At 47.1% G+C, this 23,430-nt stretch overlaps 2 protein-coding genes across 3 annotated transcripts in view; both read left to right on the top strand.

Annotated features, from left to right (window-relative positions):
* The window catches only part of LOC310770178 (zona pellucida sperm-binding protein 3-like), a 141,737-nt gene extending 131,865 nt beyond the window's left edge, over positions 1-9,872 (top strand). The window contains exons 3-10 of one of the 2 annotated variants that reach the window (XM_083630637.1): positions 598-716; positions 1,481-1,584; positions 4,727-4,904; positions 6,406-6,523; positions 6,610-6,701; positions 7,980-8,128; positions 8,233-8,361; positions 9,696-9,872. In XM_083630637.1, coding sequence (XP_083486763.1) covers positions 598-716; positions 1,481-1,584; positions 4,727-4,904; positions 6,406-6,523; positions 6,610-6,701; positions 7,980-8,128; positions 8,233-8,361; positions 9,696-9,811 — 1,005 coding nt within the window. In that variant the 3' untranslated portion in view covers positions 9,812-9,872. The remainder of the gene's footprint in view (positions 1-597; positions 717-1,480; positions 1,585-4,726; positions 4,905-6,405; positions 6,524-6,609; positions 6,702-7,979; positions 8,129-8,232; positions 8,362-9,695) is intronic. The other variant, XM_083630638.1, reaches the window with a different exon arrangement.
* A 2,783-nt stretch (positions 9,873-12,655) lies between these two features.
* COMMD4 (COMM domain containing 4) lies at positions 12,656-22,797 on the top strand. The gene is made up of 8 exons (XM_083630844.1): positions 12,656-12,777; positions 13,941-14,012; positions 14,915-14,980; positions 16,863-16,902; positions 17,816-17,935; positions 18,938-19,018; positions 19,522-19,698; positions 21,688-22,797. Exons 1-8 carry the CDS (start codon positions 12,775-12,777, stop codon positions 21,726-21,728), a joined length of 600 nt encoding a protein of 199 aa, XP_083486970.1. The 5' UTR covers positions 12,656-12,774; the 3' UTR covers positions 21,729-22,797.
* The last annotated feature ends 633 nt before the right edge of the window (positions 22,798-23,430 follow it).

A 23,430-nucleotide genomic window follows, 5' to 3' on the forward strand; every position in this document is an offset into this window, starting at 1 on the left:
CTTCCTTAAAAAAATAATAATTCCAAAACCAAAAAAATAAAAATTGCAAACAAATTCAACATCCATATTCATTTTCTAACATAAACCTATTACAAAGTTAATGAAATTAAAATATACCTAATTACTCTAAACTTCTCTTTGCTGTATACAAATATAACAGTTAGAAATTTTATATTAAAGCTTTTATATTATAAATATTTCAAATTCCCGTATACCCCCCGTTCCCCTTCACCCATGTGTGATCTTTTTTTTTCCTTCTTCCATCTTGTTGTGGTGTTATAATTTAATCATTGTTCAGCTGATTCTTTTATTTCCTTGCTCACCCCTGCACGTTTTACACGTTATCTATTAATATTCCAGTTCCAGAACCATATTTTTTCATACATTCCTTTACTCCCTCCCACTCTTTAATTATTCTGATTTGAATGGCCTCTAATAGTTGCCGTCATTTTTGCCATTCTAATAATGATGGTACCAGCATCTAGACAATTTTCCTGAAGCTCCTGCAGTACTTCTGCCCACCTGTGGTCTTAAATTATCCTTGCACTAAAAGTACACAATGAGGCTCAATGGGTCGTCTTGCATTCCCTCCTCCAGATGACTCCAGAATCCCTGGTCTACAGCATAAGCTTATACTATAAGCCTAGTCCCAGCGCCAATGCAGTTGTCATGCGAACCAGCCCAGCTGAAGTCCCTATTGAATGTCACTATCCAAGGTGAGTTGGGGAGATGGCGGCAATGGCAGGCACCTAGGAGCCGTTCACATGCACAGCAGGGCAGTGGCTCCCAAATATTTTTGGGCTACCCCCCCCCCTGGTTGCATAAACTCATTCCTAGTGCCCCTACCATACCCTATGAAAATCACTTTTCAGAATAATGCTTTGCACGACCCACTAAGGAAGATTTTAAAAAGGTAAAGGACCCCTGACAGTTAAGTCCAGTCGCGAACAACTCTGGGGTTGCGGCGCTCATCTCGCTTTATGAGCTGAAGGAGCAGGCGTTTGTCCACAGACAGTTTTTCCAGGTCATGTGGCCAGCATGACTAAGCCGCTTCTGGTGAAACCAGAGCAGCGCACGGAAATGCCGTTTACCTTCCTGCTGGAGTGGTACCTATTTATCTACTCGCACTTTGACGTGCTTTTGAACTGCTAGGTTGGCAGCAGCTGGGACTGAACAAAGAGAGCTCACCCGGTTGCGGGGATTCGAACTGCCGACCTTCTAATCTGCAAACCCTAGGCTCAGTGGTTTAGACCACAGCGCCACCCGCGCCCCTGGTCTAAGGAAGATAATAATGCAATAATAGTTACGGTTCTGAATTTTTATTGCTCATTTCTTCAAAAGCCAATTAAAACTTTCATTAATTCAACAAAAGTGATGAACTTGATCCAGTGATACCAGCTATACAAGGTCTAGTAGTCATTTGACCACTTTGAGAACCACATCTGTAGGGGCCTTTCACCTTATTTATTTCTCTTTCCAGGAGAAGCAATGTGAGCAGCGACGCCATCAAGCCAACCTGGGCTCCCTTCAGCTCCACCATTTCCGCAGAACACAGGCTGGGCTTCTCCTTGCGCTTAATGAACGGTACTTGAAAATTACGAAACAGGCCATTAGCCCAGTGTAGGGTGGCAGCGCTAGGCAGGGCCCACTGCTGAGGCAAGGGAGTTTGAGGGCAGGAGGCACTTTCACCTTTTTCCAAGCAAGCACCAGGCAGCTGGATCTGGCCACCCTAAATGTATCTACAGCATCTCTGGCCGAGCATCACTCTGTGGGAATCAAAAGAGGGTAGCTAGACAGGGCTGCCGAGGGCTACTGGGTGCAATGACCATAGCCAGGCAAGCCTGCCAGCCGAGCCAAGCAGGGGCCACTAACACCGAAGGAGCCACTGAAAGCTGGCAGTGCAATCGCCATCTAGTCCTAACTCCCTGTTGGTTTTTCATCCGGTCACTTGTTTGTGATGGCTTCTACCTTTTCTGCTCCTGAGGGGTGTCTGGATCTGGGGGTGTCTAATATGGTTAATTGAACTGCAAGCCATTGGCCTCTGAAGTGTAACTTTATTTGGTAATCTTTATTTTAAAAAAATATTTTTCACTGTAGGCCTTCCTGTCTTTTAGACTCCCCCTCGAGACTTTGCTTCTGAATAGCCTTGTTTTTTGCTTCACCTTACATACTTGCCTCCTTTTCCTCTGCTCCTGGTTTTGATCAATGCAGCTGACATACTACCTACGTTTGTTCCTTTTTCAATTTAAATACAATTCAAATGTTAATTGAGCAGTTTTTCATAGCTTTGAGCCTTGTTATGCTGTATCCCCCCCCAAATAATGGGAACTGTAGGTAACTCCTCATAGAGCTACAATTCCCTGCACCCTTAAACTACAATTCCCAGGATTGGGGGGGGTGTGCTTTAAATGTAATAAAGGCCTGGGACAAGAGTTTATCTTCTGATAAACAAGAGTTTAAATTTTAGGTGCAGATGTGACCGTAATCTTTTTAGAGCTTAGAAATATTTCTGTTTTATACATTGTATTATTAAGAATATAAAGAGAACCTGCTGGATCAGGCCATAGGCCCACCTAGCCCTGCTCTCACAGTAGCCAACTAGATGCTGGTGGGAAACTAGGGATGAAAGACCTTCCCTTTTGTTCCCTGTGATCCTAGGAGCAGTCAGAAGTCGCTTCAAAGAGTCAATTGACAGCAGTAAAATAATTTATTTTGCCATGACAAAAAAAGGTACAGACAAGCTAATGTTCATTGCCTGCCCTGCCTTCCCCCTCTGGGCTTGCCAGCCTTTTTATACCCTCTAGGATGGATGGTCATTTGATTTCCAAGAAAACATGTGTTTTACAAGAAATGCCATCAAAATTAGGTTTCGTTTTTCCATATTTGGATCAGCTTCCTCATTTCACGTATTTCCAGTCCCTCCCTCCTCCTGTTTCAGGAGTCGGCATAGCAACCCGTTATCTCTTTGCCTGAGCCACCTACAGCCCTCTCTCACAGCCCTGCTCTGCTAAAAGAAGAGTTTATTTATTGTTTTATGGCCTTGTAGTAATCTTGACAGCTCCCTGCAAAGAGGCCCCACTGGCCTTTGTTCTGTTACAGACATTAATGAAGGAAGAAGCTTCAGGGATAAAAGGCAAAAAGCAGTGTTGGATATAAAAAAAGGAAATAATATACTATAAAACAATCTTATGGCCCTTCAGGGAGCTAAACATGAGCCCAAGAGCCTTCTCTCTCCCTCCAGCAACTGGCATTGCTGCCTCTGACTGAGGAGGCAGAGCCTAGCCATTGCTGCTCCTCAAAGCCATCGATAGGCCTCTCCTCCTCCATGAATTTGCCTGGTCTGCCCCGCAGAGGACCTTAAGGTCCATGAATAACCATAGTTTAGATGTCCCGGGCCCTAAGGAAGTCAGACTATCCTCCACCAGGGCCTTCTCAGTGATGGCTCCGACCTGGTGGAATGCTCTGTCCCATGAGACCAGGGCCCTTCAAGATTTAACCTCCTTCCATCAGGCCTGTAAGACAGAGCTATTCCGCCTGGCCTTTAATTTGAATTCAGCCTGATCTTTTATTTCCCTTTTCTTCCCCCCCTCCCCTTTTTTGAAGATCACCCGCTCTGAGACCCCACAGCTAATTCTCCCCTGGCCTCCTCGCTGGCCCAAGTAGGACCAATTCAGCCAGCTAGCCCTGGGGATTATCTAATGCTTATTTCCCCTAAACAGATTTCTGAATTTTGAATTTTATTGTTAGTCATGTTTTTATACTGTATTTTATGCTGCTTTTACAATTAAGTGTTTTAAATTTGTTGTTAGCTGCCCGGAGCCCAGTTTTTGTTTTGTTTTTTATAATATATTTATTAAAGTTTAGGAATTTATATAAAACAGAATAAACAGAACAATAAAAACAAAAACAATAACAATACATACAATCCAAAAAAGAAAAAACACACATACAAAACAGGTAGTTTCCATCCCTTATATTCATAAAACTTACTTTCCCGACCTCCTCATACCTCCCCTTTCTGTATTCCATTCTCTAATTAAGTCAATTCAGCAAATCCTTTCCCTAATTTCTATGTACTTTTTAACCTTTCTTTTCTTAATCACATAATCATTACAGCTTTTAACTCCTTAATTTCTGAATCAACATCGTTCTAGCCTTCAATAATTTTGCAATGTTTCTTAAGATAGTCCTTAAATTTCTTCCAATCTTCTTCCACCGTCTCTTTTCCCTGGTCTCGGATTCTGCCGGTCATTTCTGCCAGTCCCATATAGTCTATCACTTTCATCTGCCATTCTTCCAAGGTGGGTAGATCTTGTGTCTTCCAATACTTTGCGATGAGTATTCTTGCTGCTGTTGTAGCATACATAAAAAAAGTTCTGTCCTTCTTTGACACCAGTTGGCCGACCATACCCAGGAGAAAGGCCTCTGGTTTCTTCAAGAAGGTATATTTAAATACCTTTTTCATTTCATTATAAATCATTTCCCAGGAGCCCAGTTTTTGAACCGGGAAGGGTGGGGTATAAATAAAAAATTATTATTATTATCTTCTTTTAAAGCCCTCAAAATTGGTGGCCATCACTGCCTCTTGTGGGAGGGAGTTCTGTAGTCTAACTCTTCGCTGCCATGATGATGATGCATCCTTGGACAGGACAAACCAGTGCTGAGGTCTGTGCTGGATAGCTTTATTTCCCTCTAGGTAAGATTCTGCAACTCGCTTGTCTTTCAGATGGCTGGAGCGCTGAGAGAGCTTCCGGCACGTACCAGCTGGGAGACGTGATGTACATCCAGGCTGAAGTGAACGCAGAGAATCACCTTCCTCTGAGGCTGTTTGTCAACCACTGTGTCGCCACGCTGAGCCCCAGCAGGGACGCCACTCCCCGATATCCCATCATTGACCACAATGGGTAGGAGCTCTCTAGGGTTGTCCCTGCCAGTCACTATGCCCTTGGGCAGACCAGCGGCTGCGAGGGAGAAGAGACAAAGAGCAGAAAGGGGAAACCATGTGGGCAGAGCCAGGCCTGGAGGCTGCCAGTTTCCCATCCTTGGACTAGGGCAGCCAAGAACCTCATGTTACAGAAATACAGTGGTACCTCGGGGTTACAGACGCTTCAGGTTACATACGCTTCAGGTTACAGACTCCACTAACCCAGAAATAGGGACACGGGTGGCGCTGTGGGTTAAACCACAGAGCCTAGGACTTGCCAATCAGAAGGTTGGCGGTTCGAATCCCTGCGACGGGGTGAGCTCCCATTGCTTGGTCCCTGCTCCTGCCCACCTAGCAGTTCGGAAGCACGCCAAAGTGCAAGTAGATAAATAGGTACCGCTCTGGCGGGAAGGTAAACGGCGTTTCCGTGCGCTGCTCTGGTTCGCCAGAAGCAGCTTAGTCATGCTGGCCACATGACCCGGAAGCTGTACGCCGGCTCCCTCGGCCAATAAAGCGAGATGAGCGCCGCAACCCCAGAGTCGGTCACGACTGGACCTAATGGTCAGGGGTCCCTTTTTAACCCAGAAATGGTACTTCAGGTTAAGAACTTTGCTTCAGGATGAGAACAGAAATTGTGCTCCAGTGGCACGGCGGCAGCGGGAGGCCTCATTAGCTAAAGTGCTGCTTCAGGTTAAGAACAGTTTCAGGTTAAGAACGGACCTCCGGAACGAATTAAGTTCTTAACCCGAGGTACCACCGTATTGCTGACAGCTAGGGATGGGCGGAGGGGTTGATTCTGTTTGCATTTAAATGCAAATCTGCTGAACTTGCTTTTCCTGAAGCAAGACATCCTTTGAGAACTTCACTATTCTCTGAATTTTACAGTGCAATAATCCATCTCCATGTGTAAGAAATGCATGTGAAGTGTGAATAAAAATACATATGTTTGGAGGAATTAACATACATAATACTAGGAGAAATTGCTTTGCAGAAACATGTATACTAATGGAAAATGGATACAAAAGCATGTATTTAATAGGAGAAATTGTCACTAAAATGGTGGCAATTTTTCATGAGGTGTTTTTTTTTAAGCTTGTAAACTGATGAGGAAGACACTGAAATACAGATTTGCCCTTCTCCTCTGACAGCCCTTCTTCCTTCCCTTTTCCTTCCCCTTTCCTTTCCAGGCCTTTGGTCAGGGCGCAGCCTGACTCCCTCCTTTGGCAATCTCCACAGAACTTTAGCTTAATGGTTGCCATCAATTTGATTTTAATTAATTTTTATAATGAAATGTTTTTAGAATGTTGTACTATTTTATCGTTGTTAGCTGCCCTGAGCCCGGCTTCGGCTGGGGAGGGCGGGATATAAATAAAATTTATTATTATTATTATTATTATTATTATTATTATTATTATTATTATTTTATTATTATTATTATTATTATTATTATTATTATTATTATTATTATTATTATGTTTTAGCTGCCTTGTTGATGGGAGGTCAGATTCCAGCTCAGCCTTTGTGTCTCCAAGGCTCAAGGAGGATTTGCTCCAGTTCACGGTGGACGTTTTCAGATTTACAGGACATCCTCAGGAGCTGGTGAGAAGCCTCGTCTTGCACAGCCTTCCTTGAACTGAAGCCTAGAATATCTAATGGGAGTTTTTTTGTCTACTTGGCTTCTCCAGATCTACATCACTTGCCACCTGAAAGTGACTGCAGCCAGCCAGGCCCCTGATCCTGAAAACAAGGCTTGCTCCTTCAACCAAGCTAATAACATGTGAGTGAGCCAGCATGGACTCCCCTTCATTGGTGGTTTTTAAACAGAGGTTGGGTGGCCACCTGTCAGGGATGTTTCAGCTGTGATTCGTGCAGGGGCTTTGACTAGATGAACCGTCCAATTCTACAGTTCTACGATTCTATGTTAATAGCCCTAGCCAAGCCTGCCAATGAAGGGGATGTGGGTGGCGCTGTGGTGTAAACCACTGAGCCTCTTGGGCTTGCCGATCAGAAGGTTGGCGGTTCGAATCCCCGTGACGGGGTGAGCTCCCGTTGCTCAGTCCCTGCTCCTGCCAACCTAGCACGTCAAAGTGCAAGTAGATAAATAGGTACTGCTCCAGCGGGAAGGTAAGTGGCGTTTCCGTGCGCTGCTCTGGTTCACCAGAAGCGGCTTAGTCATGCTGGCCACATGACCCGGAAGCTGTACGCCGACTCCCTCGGCCAATAAAGCGAGATGAGCGCCGCAACCCCAGAGTTGGTCACGACTGGACCTAATGGTCAGGGGTCCCTTTACCTTTACGCCTGCCAATGACCTTTCTACAGGACTAAATAGTTGGCTGTCAAAGAAACAACTAGCTAGTGATGTTTCCAGAAGCTTCCCTCCAACCCACCCAACAGGGTTGGCAGCAAACATCATTTTAAAAATTTCATTCCATTTGTTATATTTTCCATGCCGTTTTTCGCTCAAGTCTCAAAGCAGCTTACATTACAGCACTCATAATCTCACTATCCAGAGATTGTGGTGCAGCGTCTAACAAAGTTATGTCGAGTATTTGACCTTGTTGCCCAAGCAAACCAATTCTGCAAGTAACATAGGCCTTTCTCTTCCTATTGTGGGGAAGGTACAGGGGAGTACCATACGCCCAGAGAACCTGTCATTGTGCCATGGGTGTGGTTGAGTCCACCGAACACATTCTCTTGACTTGCCCTTCTTATGCAGAGCTTAGACAAAATTTTATAGACCCACACCTATGTCAATTTAGCTTCCTACCCGGAGAAAACCAGGTTTTACACTTGCTGAATAATGTCACTAGAGCTATACCTTCCTTGGTGGCCAAATTTCTTTTTTTAGCTTTTAAGCGTCGCAAGACTATAATAGACTGTATTGATATGGGGCTATCTGTTTAGCCCATTTTAGTGTTGGCTAAGTTCTAAAATCTTCCTGGATGTTTTAATTGTGTATTGACAAATGTACTTTTTTCTGACTGACGGTCGAATAAAAGGTTGATGATGATGATGATGATAGAGGCCTTTCTCTTCCTTTTCCCCATCCCTCCAGGTGGATTCCGGTTGAGGGTACCCAGGGGATCTGCACCTGCTGTGAGACTGGGAACTGTGGTGTCACTGGAGGGCAGCCAAGGAGACTCAACCCCTGGGATAGGTGGGCAAGAGGAAGGAGATCTGGCAGAGATGTATCCACAAAGCATGGTGCGTTCCATCCATGTTGGCGGGGAAGCCAATCTGTTCCGTGCAAAATGAGGGGGGTGAGGCTGACCTACTGATGGGTAAGTTTAACCTTGTTCAAAATGCAGGTAAAATGGTGAAGGAACTGGAGACTGACGTGATGATTGGCCCTATTTTCGTCCGTGATGCGTACATGGGCTCAAGGAGTCTTTCGGCCCAGCAAAGTGAAACAACGGAATCTCCAGAAGAACATGGTGGTACCTTCTCCTCCTCCTTTTTAGTAGTAGTAAATATTTCAAGAATGCAGGCGAGGGCAGAGTAAGAATTTGATTCAGGAATCTAGCTACAAAATTAGAATAAAATTCTGGGGCCAATGATAGTAACATGTGATTAGTTAGGGATGGCTTGTTTTTTCACTGAAAGGTTAGTACAGTGGTACCTCTGGTTATGTACTTAATTCATTCCGGAGGTCCGTTCTTAACCTGAAACTGTTCTTAACCTGAAGCACCACTTTAGGTAATGGGCCCTCCTGCTGCTGTCATGCCGCCGGAGAATGATTTCTGTTCTTATCCTGAAGCAAAGTTCTTAACCTGAGGTAATATTTCTGGGTTAGCGGAGTCTGTAACCTGAAGCTTATGTAACCTGAAGCATCTGTAACCCGAGGTACCACTGTAATTGGATAGCTTGTCTGGAAACAAGGAATTGGGTTACAGCATGGGAATAAGTGATGCTCCAGACTGCGTTTTGGGGGCTGCATTCTAGGCAAAAGCATTCAGGGTGAGGTTTGGGGGCTTTGAGCTGGAGGGTCTCTCCTCCTCCTGGCTTAATCCTTCTCCCCCATCATCCCACATAAACCTGCTATGCTTAGAACCTCCAGGGGCTTCCTTTCGGAAGAGGTTGCTGGAGGCTCGCAGGTATTTGTGTTTTATTTACAAGTTGGATATAAGTAGAGAACCATGAACCCACTCCTTTCACATCAGATCTTTTACAGAGGGGGCAGCCAGTGCTCTAAGATGCTTACAGGAAGTCTAACACTGGCCAAAAATATAAGTTAGATTGCAGCATGAAGCCCTCCAGGTTTACTTGGAGGCAAGTTCCCTAGATCAATACAGTGGTACCTCGGGTTACAGACACCAGTGGCGTAGCGTGGGTTGTCAGCACCCGGGGCAAGGCAAGTAATTTGCGCCCCCTAACCCGTGGATTTGCACCCCCTAACCCGTGGATTTGCGCCCCCTAACCCTAACCCCCAGATGTTGCGCCCGGTGCGGCCGGCCCCCCCTGCACCCCCCACGCTACGCCACTGACAGACACTTCAGGTTACAAACGCTTCAGGTTACAGACTCCACTAACCCAGAAATATTACCTCGGGTCAAGAACTTTGCTTCAGGATGAGAACAGAAATCGTGCTCCGGCGGCGCAGAGGCAGCTGGAGGCCCCATTAGCTAAAGTGGTGCTTCAGGTTAAGAACAGACCACCAGAATGAATTAAGTTCTTAACCTGAGGTACCACTGTAGTAAAAGATCTTGCAGCCTTATGACAGCTTTGATGTAAGTTGAACTTGTTCTCTCTTCCCCCCCGCCCCCATTTGCAGGATTCCTCTCAGCGCCTGGGCTGCTGGCTGGCCTCATCCTGATGTCTCTGGCTCTGCTTCTCGCTCTGATTACTTTTGGGGTCCCTCTGCTCAAAAAGTGCCTGGGGTCCCATTAAAATGTAATGTAATACGTATCTCAATGTGAAAAAAAAAACTAAATAAAGAGATACAAATGGCTTTCTTGCTTCCTTCCACCTTTAAATGAGAAAGAGGGTACTAAGGTACTGATGCTATATATGGGGGGAAATTATATATGATATATATAAAGCCTGAGTTGCGTTACAGTGATGGTGATGGTGTTGGTGATGGGATTTGGGGAATGGGGCTTTTTGGCTGGGTAGGGTATGTTTGGGATTGCACTCGCTTCTCTCAAAATAAAATTCAAAATCTAAAACATTTTTAAATACAAGCAAAGATGTCTCACCTACAGGCCTAGTTTGATATGTATGTCCCTCCCTCCCTTCCTCAAAGATCTGGGCAATTTGCTTGAGGCTTCTACTCACTTATCCTCACAATACCTTTGCTGTGGTGTTTGTTAAGCTAACAGTGTGGCTAGTCCTGATTGAGGCCACCTGAGTTCCAAGGAGTGGGGATCTGCAACCTTCTCTCTGTTCCAACAGATATTGGGGGGCTAGAACCTCGGGTCTTTTGCACTGAGACCCAGTTTCTCCCTCCCACATCCCTTGCTTTAAAAAACCCCACACAATTGTTTTACTTTGCTTACAAAGGAGCTGGGTGCTCCGCAAAGCCGGAGAGGGTCCAGGCACTTGCCGTCTTAATTTGCCCAAGCAAATTTGTGTCCAGGGCCTCTGTCCTGAGTTGTTTTAAAGTAACCAGCAATGTGATTCCTGCACTGGAGGGGGCTGGACTAAATGGCTGTTTTCCCCCTTCCAATTCTGCAATTCTACCCCTGGGGTCCAGTATTCTAACCATGGCAAATGACCGGACTCTCTTGCAGACAGAATCAACATCTCCGTCAGGAACAAGGCGCGGGAACAAGAAACAAAATATTACTTAGCTTAACTCGCTCAGCCCCTGTGCATGTTTACTCGGGAGTACAGCACACACCGCAACTTGACCTTCGTTATTCTCACCCACATGCAACTGTGCCCTTGCTTTTGTTTAGTCATTTAGTCATGTCCGATTCTTCGTGGCCCCATGAACCAGAGCACGCCAGGCACTCCTGTCTTCCACTGCCTCCCGCAGTTTGGTCAAACTCAATGCTGGCAGCTTCGAGAACACTGTCCAACCATCTCGTCCTCTGTCGTCCCCTTCTTCTTGTGCCCTCCATCTTTCCCAACATCAGGGTCTTTTCCAGGGAGTCTTCTCTTCTCATGAGGTGGCCAAAGTATTGGAGCCTCAGCTTCAGGATCTGTCCTTCCAGTGAACACTCGGGGCTGATTTCCTGAAGGAGCGTCTCCACCCCCATCGGTCTACCCGGACACTGAGGTCCAGCTCCGAGGGCCTTCTGGCGGTTCCCTCACTGCGAGAAGCCAAGTTACAGGGAACCAGGCAGAGGGCCTTCTCGGTAGTGGCACCTTCCCTGTGGAACGCCCTCCCACCAGATGTCAAAGAGAACAACAACTACCAGACTTTCAGAAGACATCTGAAGGCAGCCCTGTTTAGGGAAGCTTTTAATGTTTGATGTATTATAGTATTTTAATATTTTTTGGAAGCCGCCCAGAGTGGCTGGGGAAGCCCAGCCAGATGGGCGGAGTATCAATAAATATTATTATTATTATTAAGAATGGATAGGTTTGATCATCTTGCAGTCCATGGGACTCTCAAGAGTCTCCTCCAGCAGTGCCCTCGTTACCTGCCTGATTTATAGTTTTGTTTTTCATGTTAATGGAGAAATCTGAGGGCTCCCTTGGACAAAAAACAAGGACACCAGCCAGGAATACCAGAGCAAAACAGCAGCCAGTAGGTTTGGTCTTTATTGAAGACTGTCGCGACAGGACTCCCACCTGCCACAAGGTGGAACCAGATGGAAGCCCCAAACAAAAGAGCCCCCAAACTTTTATTAGCTGCTAATCCCCATGTTACACCCCCCCAACTACATTGCTCATACATCACGCTTACATCATGAAAGGGGAGGTCTGGTGGCAGTAATCTGAGCATCCTGGACCCTGCCCCATGGTTCCCCTTGCCCTCCACCAAACACCCATAAAGTGAAACAAAAGAGATATTTACATTTCTCTGTTTCCCAGCCAAGTTCATCACACCCTTTTGTCTTCATCTGGGTTTGTTATTTCTGGAATGGCTACCTGTCCGGCACTCAGGTATCAGGATGCCAGGGATTATCACTCAGGCAGAGGGGCTGCTGAGTAGCTGAGCTCACATGTCTATATGAGTTTCTGAAGTTTTCCCAGTGAGCCAGTACATAGATACATTTATCAGTGAATTCGTACATTTGGTATCGTGCAGCAAGGGCCCTTTGAATAGATAGGAAGAAACTGTGATGAAGTGTTTTGTGGGGACAAATAACAAAAGTCACAAAAGTGATTGTGCTGGTTTTGGTAGTGGGCTGCATGTGCATGATATCTGCTGGAGGGGCAACCCCCCCCCCCCAAACCTATACATAAATTCCTGCAACATTCGTCTGCTATAATAATTATTCTCTCCGTCCCGTACATATTATAAAATGAAATAAAAAATATAATCTCTCATACACGCGCCCACAGTTCCCCTTACTGCTCAAGGGGCCTTATTAGTCCCGTGTAACTGTGTCGGCACTGCAACCTCTGGAAATGCTGCAACTCCCCTTTTTCCTCTTGCTGTTGCAACCCAGCGTTGCTTTGTTTCCTTTTTGAAATTTGTTTTTTTCTGCTGGAAGAAATCTCTTAAATGCCACGTGTAAGCTGGCGCGCGGGCGCAGCAACCGCTAGAACAACTCTCCCGGAAAACTCGCCCTCCCCGCCGCCCGCCCACCGGAGGAGGAGCCGGGAGGCTGATCAGCTGATCGCCCGGGCGGGATCAGCTGGTGCTGCTGGATCCCTTCCGCGATTGGGTGGCAGAAAGGAGTCAGGTGATCCAGCCTTGCAGGGCGGCGAGTAGCAGGCGCCGCGCGCGGGGCACCATGGTGAGCCGGGGGCGCATTGCGCGCGGGTTCCCAAAAAGGGCTTGCTGCGCCGCCTGGAGGGCGGGTGCCAACGCCCTGGGGCCCCGGGTGCCCGAGCACCCACACCTTTCGGTGCCAGGGCCCCTGGCACCCACGGTGGCGGGGCCAAGCTGGCACCCCTGGCTTCGAGGCAGGGGCTCCCGGGCTCCGGCGCGGGCTCATGAAATTGCAGCACGAGTTCTTGGGCGAGGCTCCGAACTAGGCTGGTGCCAGAGATGGGCACCCCTGGATGCGTGCCTTCCCTCGCGCTGGATCCGGAAGAGGCAGCTGGCGCGGCGGGATGCTGCAGCCCGAGTGCTGACGATCCTGTCACCGTGCGCTGCTTTTGCGTCCTCGCGCACAGCCCTGGGCGACTTGGCACATAGCTGTCAACCTTCCCTTTTTTTGCGGGAAATTCCTTTAATCCAGCGCCGTGTCCCGCTGCTATCCCGGATTGTTAGATATCCCGTAGACTGTCCCCGGGACAGGTGAGGCTGCTGACAGTGGCGTAGCGTGGGTTGTCAGCACCCGGGGCAAGGCAAGTAATTTGCGCCCCCTAACCCGTGGATTTGCGCCCCCTAACCCGTGGATTTGCGCCCCCTAACCCGTGGATTTGCCCTAACCCCAGATGTTGCGCCCGGTGCGGCCGGCCCCCCCTGCACCCCCCACGCTACGCCACTGGCTGCTGATCCCTTATTTTCGAGGCTGCTGATCCCTTATTTTCAAATCTGAAAGTTGACAGCTATGACTTGGCACCGGCCTCTGGGCGAGGGCCCCATGCCACACACTTGTCGGCCGACCCAGTCAGGAGCTTTGGGACAGGGTGGGGGCGCCTGGTTCACTCCCCCTCGAAAACTCTGTGCCCGGGACCACACACCCACACCTGACACACACACACTATGCCCGTGGGCTACGGAAATGTCTGCCTTACCTTTCAGGTTTTCTGCTGTCAAGAGAATAGGAGGCTGTATTCCGAGTTTTTTCACTGAAACTTCCACTGAAAAGGGAAAAGCATGTAAAGTCTCCTTCAAATTCAGTTCTCCATGGGTTGGATAGCCTCTTGTTTTCTGCTACAGGCTGAAAAGTGGGTTGATAAAACAAACTCTTGACTGGTCACAGACACTAATGTTATTTCTTCCATCCAGAGGTTTCGGTTCTGTGGCGATTTAGACTGCCCTGATTGGGTCTTGGCAGAAATCAGCACATTGGCTAAAATAGTAAGTGCTCTTCTTTTCTCTGCTAGATGTGCATGCCATTTCTGTTAGGACGTGTTGGCGGTGGCACTTGACCACTGGTTGCTTGCTAGACTTACTCCGATCTCTGTAGAACTCATGGCTGACCAACACTGAGGCCTTGTCAGCCTGTGATTCCTTTACTCAGAGAATTGCACTGGTTGGCAACTTGCTACTGGACTGAACTATTACTATATCAAGTCCTGAACATCTGGGAACCCAGATGTGCCCACTCAGACACTTTGATCAGCAGAATTGGCACTCTTACATGTGCCACACACCTACCTATTCTGCATCTGCAAGAAATTGATCTTTTTAGTATGGCAGCACCTACACATTGGAACTCCCTGCCTTTTGATACCATGCAGGTGCTTTGACGGTATTCTTTTGGTCAACTGCTATAAACATTTTTGTTTAGACAAGCCTGCCCAGATATTTACAAAGTTGGTGGGAATTTTAATAGGTTTTTAGTCTATATTTTATTTTATATTTCAAAAGTTTTTAATTATAAATTTTTCTTATGGATAATTTTGTTTTATCTTTTTTGTGTACCACTTTGAGGGTTTTCGTTTTGTTTGTTTTTTGCAATCAGCGTATAAAGTTTATGAAATAAATAAATAATTGTTGTTGGATGAACCTGCTGCAATATTCCACTATATATCCAGCAAGCTTGAAAAAGTCAGAGTGCTGGTGGGGAGGTCTAAGTGCTTCTGTTTTCTTGGTCAGAAATAGTTGGACGCTACCCCATCAAAGACCGCATTATCCACTGTCACTTAAAAAGTCCAGGCTGTTGTGGGGACAGATTAGCTTTGGGTGGAGTTTATGAAAAAGCTGGTGTTACAGGCAAAAAATCATCAGGTGCGTTTTTGTTCTTGTTATTCTCCTAGTCCTCAGTGAAGCTGAAGTTGATCTGTGCCCAGGTGCTGAAGGATCTGCTTGGGGATGGGATTGACGTAAGCCAGTTTTCTCTTGTTTGACGCGTATTTGTGTAGATCCGACAATTGTACGAGATTTGATCTTCCATCATACGACTTCTGGTGATGTGTTTTGACCTCTCCCAGCCTGGGGTCATCCTGATGGACCTGCAGCTCCCATCACCCCTGACCTTTGACTGGTCTGGATGGAGCTGATGGGAGCACCAGGTTGGGGAAGATTGGTGTAAAGCAGGTAGGAGATCTTCTTGAAGGCGGATATTTGTACGGCCAACACTTTCAGGCTTGTGTTTTTGAATGGACCCTTGCATGACTTCCTGAGAGGTCAGGAAGAGTAAACCACTCCAGATTCATCTGCATAGGCCAACTGATTTGTCTTTTCTGATGCTTCCTGAGCAGCAGCAGCAGCAGCAACAACAACATTGCGCTGTAGCTGCAGCCCTGCAAACTTAGGGGCATGTCCTACTTGGAATCCCCATGATCCAGTTCTTTTTTTTTTATAAGATATTTATTAAAGTTTTAAAAGTTTATATAAAAATAAAAAAAACAAAAAACAGAAACAGCAAAAATACATACAAAACACATACAACAACAAGTATAATTTCAATCCCTTATATTCATAAAACTTACTTTCCCGACCTCCTCATACCTCCCCTTTCTGTATTCCAATCTCTAATTAATTCAATTCAGCAAATCCTTCCCCTAATTTCTATATAATTTTTGACCTTTCTTTTCTTGATTACATAATCATTGCAGCTTAAAACCACTTAATTTCTGAATCAACATCATTTTAACATTCAATAATTTTACAATGTTTCTTAAGATAGTCCTTAAATTTCTTCCAATCTTCTTCTGCCGTCTCTTTTCCCTGGTCTCGGATTCTGCCGGTCATTTCTGCCAGTCCCATATAATCTATAACCTTCATCTGCCATTCTTCCACGGTGGGTAGATCTTCTGTCTTCCAATACTTTGCGATGAGTATTCTTGCTGCTGTTGTAGCATACATAAAAAATGTTCTGTCCTTCTTTGACACCAATTGGCCGACCATGCCCAGGAGAAAGGCCTCTGATTTCTTCAGAAAGGTATATTTAAATACCTTTTTCATTTCATTATAAATCACTTCCCAGAAAGCCTTGATCCTTGGGCATGTCCACCAAAGGTGAAAGAATGTACCTTCAGTCTCTTTACATTTCCAACACTTATTATCAGGCAAGTGGTAAATTTTTGCGAGCTTGACTGGAGTCATGTACCACCTCCCCATGATCCAGTTCTTCCTCCAGAGAAGTGTTTGTGTGTTGCGTTAGAGCACCCCAAAACTGGAGATCACGCTCGAAAGCATTACATATTTGGGATGGTTCCGCTTTCCCCCCCAGTTATATTTTCAACAACAACCTTATTGAGGTAGGTTATGCTGAGAGACAGCAATGGTCCCAGAGTTACCCATTGACTGTTGTGGCTAAGCAGGTGTTTGAACCCAGATTTCCCTGCAGAAAACAGCATTTTTAGAGAAATCAAAGACTGGAACTGAGGGAAGTCGGGGGGGTGGGGGTAGGTGGGTTCTGTGGGGGGAGGGAGGAAAAATGGGGAAAAAATAAGGATGCTATGTTTCTGGATAATATGTTTTGTTTTAATTTTGAATAAAAAGTTATTTTTTTTAAAAAAAGAACCCAGATTTCCCTAGTCTTAGCCCAAGACTCTTAGCCCCTACGCCACCCTGCCTGTTACACACGGTTGACATGATTCAGGAGCCACCCCGGGAATTGGTTTTGCAGTGGAAGCTGAGCTGCAAATAGGACTCTGTGCCTGTGGAGGAACTGGGACTTCACGTTGCATTGGAAGACTCAGAGGTGGTGCAGATCTCCCAAAGTTAAGTGTGATCTGATCTGGGTTTTTTCTCTTACAGTATGAAAAAGTTCTAAAGCTAACGTCAGATGCCAAGCTTGGTGAGTGTCGTTTTCTACCCTTCCCAGTATGACTGAGTCATGTGTTTCTCCTGCCTGAATTCATTGACCAACTGCTTTCATCAGCAGAATTGGCACTTCTACAGGTGCTACATAATACCTGTTCTGCATTTGTAAGAGCTGGGTCGTTTAGTGTGACGGTGTCTGCACTTTAGAACTCCCTGGCTCTTGCGATCAAGGAGGTTGCCTTCACTGTACACTTTTGGGCGCCTGCTAAAACATTCTTGGGATGTGGCTGGTGCTGTGGTGTAAACCACTGAGCCTTGGGCTTGCCGATCAGAAGGTCGGCGTTTCGAATCCCCGTAACAGGGTGAGCTCCCGTTGCTCAGTCCCTGCTCCTGCCAACCTAGCAGTTTGAAAGCACGTCAAAGTGCAAGTAGATAAATAGGTACCGCTCCGGCGGGAAGGTAAATGGTGTTTCCGTGCGCTGCTCTGGTTTGCCAGAAGTGGCTTAGTCATGCTGGCCACATGACCCGGAAGCTGTACACTGGCTCCCTCGGCCAATAAAGCGAGATGAGCCCCGCAACCCCAGAGTTGGCCACGACTGGACCTAATGGTCAGGGGTCCCTTTACCTTTACCTTATCTTCTTCCAGAAGGCAGAAGCTGAAAGAGATCATTTCCGGGGTGCGTACTATCCTGCGCTATCTCTGCAGCTTTCTTATGGCAGCTGGAAGCATAGATTTGATTCAAGGTGGGAAGAGTGCACCCAATTATTCTCTCTGCAATCTTTACAACCCTGGACAGCATTGTTTTTTCCCTGACCGCGCAGCTCCCAAACCACACACACAGACCATACGTTAATACACTCTCCCCAGTACAATGGTAAAATGCCATTGACCTGATCCCGCAAGCTCTCACGACAGCTTCACATGTCTCTCTTTCTCCTCTCGGCAGAGTCTGGGGATGTGAAGGCTACCATTGCTGTTCTGGGCTTCATCCTCTCCAGCGCTGCCAAACACAACGTTGACGGCGAGTCCCTCTCCAGCGAGCTCCAGCAGTTGGGGCTGCCTAAAGGTGAGCAGAGGAGACAGAAAGGGAAGCAGTGACAAAGGGAAAAGGGGGACCTCTATTAAAGCCCAAGGGCCACATTTCCTTGCGGGCAGTCTTCCGGGGGACACATGGCAGCGGTAGGTGGAGCCAGAGGCAAATGTGGGAAGAGCAACAATTGTGACTTTGCAATATAGGCTGCATTCCAGCTGTGCAGAAGCCTCTGGGATGGGGATCTTTTGCCCCTCCCAGTCCCATGAGCCCAGGCCAGCAGAGTCAGGAATGATGGGAGAAGGGGGGAGCTGTAGTCCGGCAACCTCTGAAAGACCACAGGTTCCCCTGCAACAACCTGAGCCCTTGGGAGACTGGCAGTCAGCCTGCTTTCTGGGCAGTGGTGCTACATCACATTAAAATGGTGGAAAGGTCTGGAGCAGGGGTAGGCAACCTAAGGCCCGGGGGCCGGATGCGGCCCAATTGCCTTCTCAATGCGGCCCATGGACGGTCCGGGAATCAGCGTCCTTTTACATGAGTAGAATGTGTGCTTTTATTAAAAATGCATCTCTGGGCCTGCCTGGTGTTTTTACATGAGTAGAATGTGTGCTTTTACAGCGGTACCTCGGGTTAAGAACTTAATTTGTTCTGGAGGTCTGTTCTTAACCTGAAACTGTTCTTAACCTGAAGCACCACTTTAGCTAATAGGGCCTCCCGTTGCTGCTGCGCTGCCGCCACATGATTTCTGTTCTCATCCTGAAGCAAAGTTCTTAACCCGAGGTACTATTTCTGGGTTAGCAGAGTCTATAACCTGAAGTGTATGTAACCCGAGGTACCACTGTATTTAAAATGCATCTCTGGGTTATTTGTGGGGCATAGGAATTCGTTCACCCCCCCCCCCCAAAAAAATATAGTCCAGCCTCCCACATGGTCTGAGGGATGGAGCCCACGGCTGAAAAAGCTTCTTGACCCCTGGTCTAGAGTGAGAGCTCACTTTTGCACGTGTTTCGTTGTTCCCCATCCCTCTTTGCATTGCAGAACATGCCACAGGGCTGTGCCGGTCCTATGAGGAGAAGCAAAGCCCCCTGCAGGACAGCCTTAGGGGATGCAGCCTGAGGTGTAAGTCAAGCCATCGGAATAGCCATATATATATTCATATATTTGAATATCTATCTATCTACCTACCTACCTACCTATCAAGGCTGAATCCTATTGCCACCTATCAGACTAAACAGAACTGGAAAGATCTGAGTGGGGAAAAAATGCTCCTTTAAATATGACCTTTCTATACTTTTAACTATATTTTTTACATAAATACATGCCTTTCACTTTTATTTTAATGTAACTCCCCCCTGCAATGATGAGTGCAGTCTCTTGTTTTCCTTATAACTTTCCTTTACTTGCTTTCTGGCACCTAAGCTTCTTTCTGCACTATGAATCTCTGTTTTAATTCTCTCTTTTTTAAAAAAAGTTTTTTAAAAGAAGCAAAAATAAACACGGCACGCTTCAGAAGTGAGTGCAATTTGCAGTTAGAGTAATTAATTTGCAATGTGCTCCATGAATCTGAGGGTGCCAGGCCTCGCAGAGAGCATTCTTGATCTCTCAGCAACCTCTGTCTGCAGTGAACCGCCTGGATTCCGTCTCCTGGAGAGTGGATTACACCCTTAGCTCCAGCGAAATCCAGCAGGTCAACGAGCCCGTCGTGCACCTCAAGCTGAACGTGAAAGATGTTGACCGTGGGGTACAGGAGCCTGTTGCCATGATGCTGTCGGCAGAGAAGTTCCGCGTCTTGCTTGCAGGTAGATATCAGAAATCATCATGGGGGGAGCAAGGACTGGGTTCAGGGGCACTTTTCTGCAACCAGGTCCTGCGTGTTGTAACACTCTGCCTGAACTCACAAGGGGATGGTGGAGACACACGACAGGGATTCTGAGGCTATTTGCAAGGGCTGGGCAAGTCCAGGGGGATGTTGGCATCTTCACTCAACTTGTTCATTATTTCTTAAATTTTTCGACATCCCAAGGATGACAGGACAGTTTACAATATAAAGACACAAAAAATATATAACATATAGTAAGAAGCAAATAATAATAATAATAATAATAATAATTTATTATTTGTACCCCGCCCATCTGGCTGGGTTTCCCCAGCCACTCTGGGCGGCTTCCATAGAAAACCAAAAATACACTAAAATATCACAGATTAAAAACTTCCCTGAACAGGGCTGCCTTAAGATGTCTTCTGAATGTCAGGTAGTTATTTATCGCTTTGACATCCAATGGGAGGGCGTTCCACAGGGCAGGCGCCACTACCGAGAAGGCCCTCTGCCTGGTTCCCTGTAGCTTTGCTTCTCGCAATGAGGGAACCGCCAGAAGGCCCTCGGCGCTGGACCTCAGCATCCGGGCAGAACGATGGGGGTGGAGACGCTCCTTCAGGTATACTGGACCGAGGCCGTTTAGGGCTTTAAAGGTCAGCACCAACACTTTGAATTGTGCTCGGAAACGTACTGGGAGCCAATGTAGGTCTTTCAAGACCGGTGTTATGTGGTCTCGGCGGCCGCCCCCAGTCACCAGTCTAGCTGCCGCATTCTGGATTAGTTGTAGTTTCCGAGTCACCTTCAAAGGTAGCCCCACGTAGAGCGCATTGCAGTAGTTAGGGTCTCAGCCTGCGTACCAGGTGGAGCTGGTGGACAGCTGCCCTGGACACAGATTTGACCTGTGCCTCCATGGACAGCTGTGAGTCCAAAATGACTCCCAGGCTGCGCACCTGGTCCTTCAGGGGCACAGTTACCCTATTCAGGACCAGGGAGTCCTCCACACCAGCCCGCCCCCTGTCCCCCAAAAACAGTACTTCTGTCTTGTCAGGATTCAACCTCAATCCATTAGCCGCCATCCATCTTCCAACTGCCTCCAGGCACTCACACAGGACCTTCACCCCCACCACACACAGTTTTAAAAGTCATAAAGGTAAAGGGACCCCTGACCATTAGGTCCAGTCGTGGCTGACTCTGGGGTTGCGGCGCTCATCTCGCTTTATTGGCCAAGGGAGCCGGCGTACAGCTTCCGGGTCATGTGGCCAGCATGACTAAGCCACTTCTGGCAAACCAGAGCAGCGCACGGAAACGCCGTTTACCTTCCCGCTGGAGCGGTACCTATTTATCTACTTGCACTTTGACGTGCTTTCGAACTGCTAGGTTGGCAGGAGCAGGGACTGAGCAACGGGAGCTCACCCCGTCGCGGGGATTCGAACCGCCAACCTTCTGATCGGCAAGCCCTAGGGTCTGTGGTTTAGACCGCAGCGCCACCCGCGTCCCTTAAAAAGTCATAGAGTGCTTAATTAGTCAAAGGCCTGGGAGAAGAGGGATGTTTTTGCCTGGGGCCTAAAGATATGTAATGAAGGGACCAGGTGAGCCTCCCTAGGGAGAGCATTCCACAAACAGGGAGCCACTGCAGAGAAGGCCCCGTTTTGTGTTGCCACCCTCCGGACCTCTCATGGAGGAGGCACACGAAGAAGGGCCTTGGGTGATGATTGCAGGGTCTGGGTCGGTCCATATGGGAAGAGGCACTCCTTGAGGTATTGCAGTCCTGACCATTAAGGCCAAGACCAGCACTTTGAATTGGGCCCAGAAACTAATTGGCAGCCAGTGCAGTCTTGCCGCACTGAGCACCCCGGCTGCTGAATTCTGCACCAGCTGAAGTTTCTGAGCAGTCTTCAGAGGCAGTCCCATGTATAATGTATTTTTTCACCCTCTGCCCCTTCCTGCTTTGTTTTGCTTCTCCTGCTGCTAGAACTGAAGCAGGCTGAAGCAGTCATGAAGACGCTCGACTGAGGAGCTTCCAGCATGGGCGGTGCTGTGGCTGGAATGAGCTTTTGCCGCAAGCTGAAAAATCTTAATTGGACGGTTGCTTCAGAAAGAGGGAGACCTTGCGTCGAGCAAGTTTTTTTTCCGGTGACTGCAGGGCAAGGGGCTGTTACCAGAATCCATCCCTCTCTTCCGACTCGTTGTGTTCAAAGCCTAAGGCTGTTCTCGTCGTTTGGTTGTCTGGCCAGGGTGGGTAATACTTCTGAATGCAAATGACGGGTGTCCATGTTTGTTTAAACATTTGATTTCACTGAAAGCTCTTCGCAGTCAGAAAGTTAGTGCAGCGGGGAGTGGACTGGAATAGGACCTGTGCCCCTGATGTGCTGGACTTCGTTGTCCCCCGCCAGGAGAGGGTTTAAGAAATGGCACCACCGCCCCACTTTGAGTCATGCCCTGTCAACTCAGAGCCACAGCAGCTTAGAGAACCCCAAGAGTTTCTTGGCCCTTGTGATGGTATCTGTGTCTAGCGCCACAAGACCACTGTGGGAATCAAAATCACCCCGCCTCATTCTCTCAGGAGAAGGCACATCAATCTCATCCTACCCTGTTCTTTTGTTGCAAATGTTGGAATCCCCAACAGACTTCCATTCGTGACTTTCTTGCTCCTGTTTTCTTAGAGCCTTCTTCCCCTATTGCAGGGACATTGACCTGTAACCCTCCAGATGTTGCTGGACTACAACTCCCATCATCCCTGGCAGGGACTGATGGGAGTTGGAGTCCGGCAACACCAGGAGGGCTACATGCCCGTCTTCTCCAAGTAGAAGAAACCTGGTCTGTTCCTTCTGTTTTCCAGCAATCCATCCATGTGTGGATTGTGGAAAGAAGCGCAAAATAGCCTGTCCTCTCTCTTGCCAGATTCTTGATTATTATTTTTTGTCCTGTGAAGGCTCTTTGTATCACAGGGAAGAGAAAGGTATGTGTGTCGACATCTCTCCATGTGCTTGAACCTTCATATCTTTAAATCCCAAAGGTTGCTCTTTGTACTGTTTCTATATTTTGCAGAACAGGAGAAAATTAAATCTTACTACACCCAGAACTCTTTGTCAAGTGTTTTTATTGAGTCCTTCTGGCGACACAGTATTTCTGGTGACAAGAGAAGGAATTGTTCAGTTATCAAAGGTTTAAGACTGCAATCCCAAATATTTTATAGATAGAGTTTGTTGTTTAGGAAGAAAACTTAACTTGAGATGGCTTCATCAGAAAAAAAAAAGATTAAGCAGAAGCAGATTTGGTAAGAAACTAACATTGCTGTAGCAAAAGCCTGAATAATCAGAAGAGGTGTTGGGCATTCCACAGCAATGTCTGTGACTGAAAAGGTCCTGTCTCTATAGGGGACAAAAACCGCTGAGCTTCCGAACAAAGGCCAGGGCTTCTGAGCTCGATGAGAATGCATGGGAGGAAAAACATATACCTGTGAGATCACCTTACTCCAATTTGCCTTCCCAACTGCTTCGATCTGTGGAACTATTTATGCAATAGATAAATAGAGGAAAAAGTAGCCCATATAACTTTTGGGTTCCCTGAGCCAAGGCAATCCAACTTTTCATGCCAAGTGGGCCACAAGAATACAGTGGTACCTCAGGTTAAGAACTTAATTCATTTCGGAGGTCCATTCTTAACCTGAAACTGTTCTTAACCTGAAGCACCACTTTAGCTCATGGGGCCTCCT

This window comes from Podarcis filfolensis (assembly GCF_964270895.1).
Source record: "Podarcis filfolensis genome assembly, chromosome: 9".
Taxonomy (NCBI): Eukaryota; Metazoa; Chordata; class Lepidosauria; order Squamata; family Lacertidae; genus Podarcis; species Podarcis filfolensis.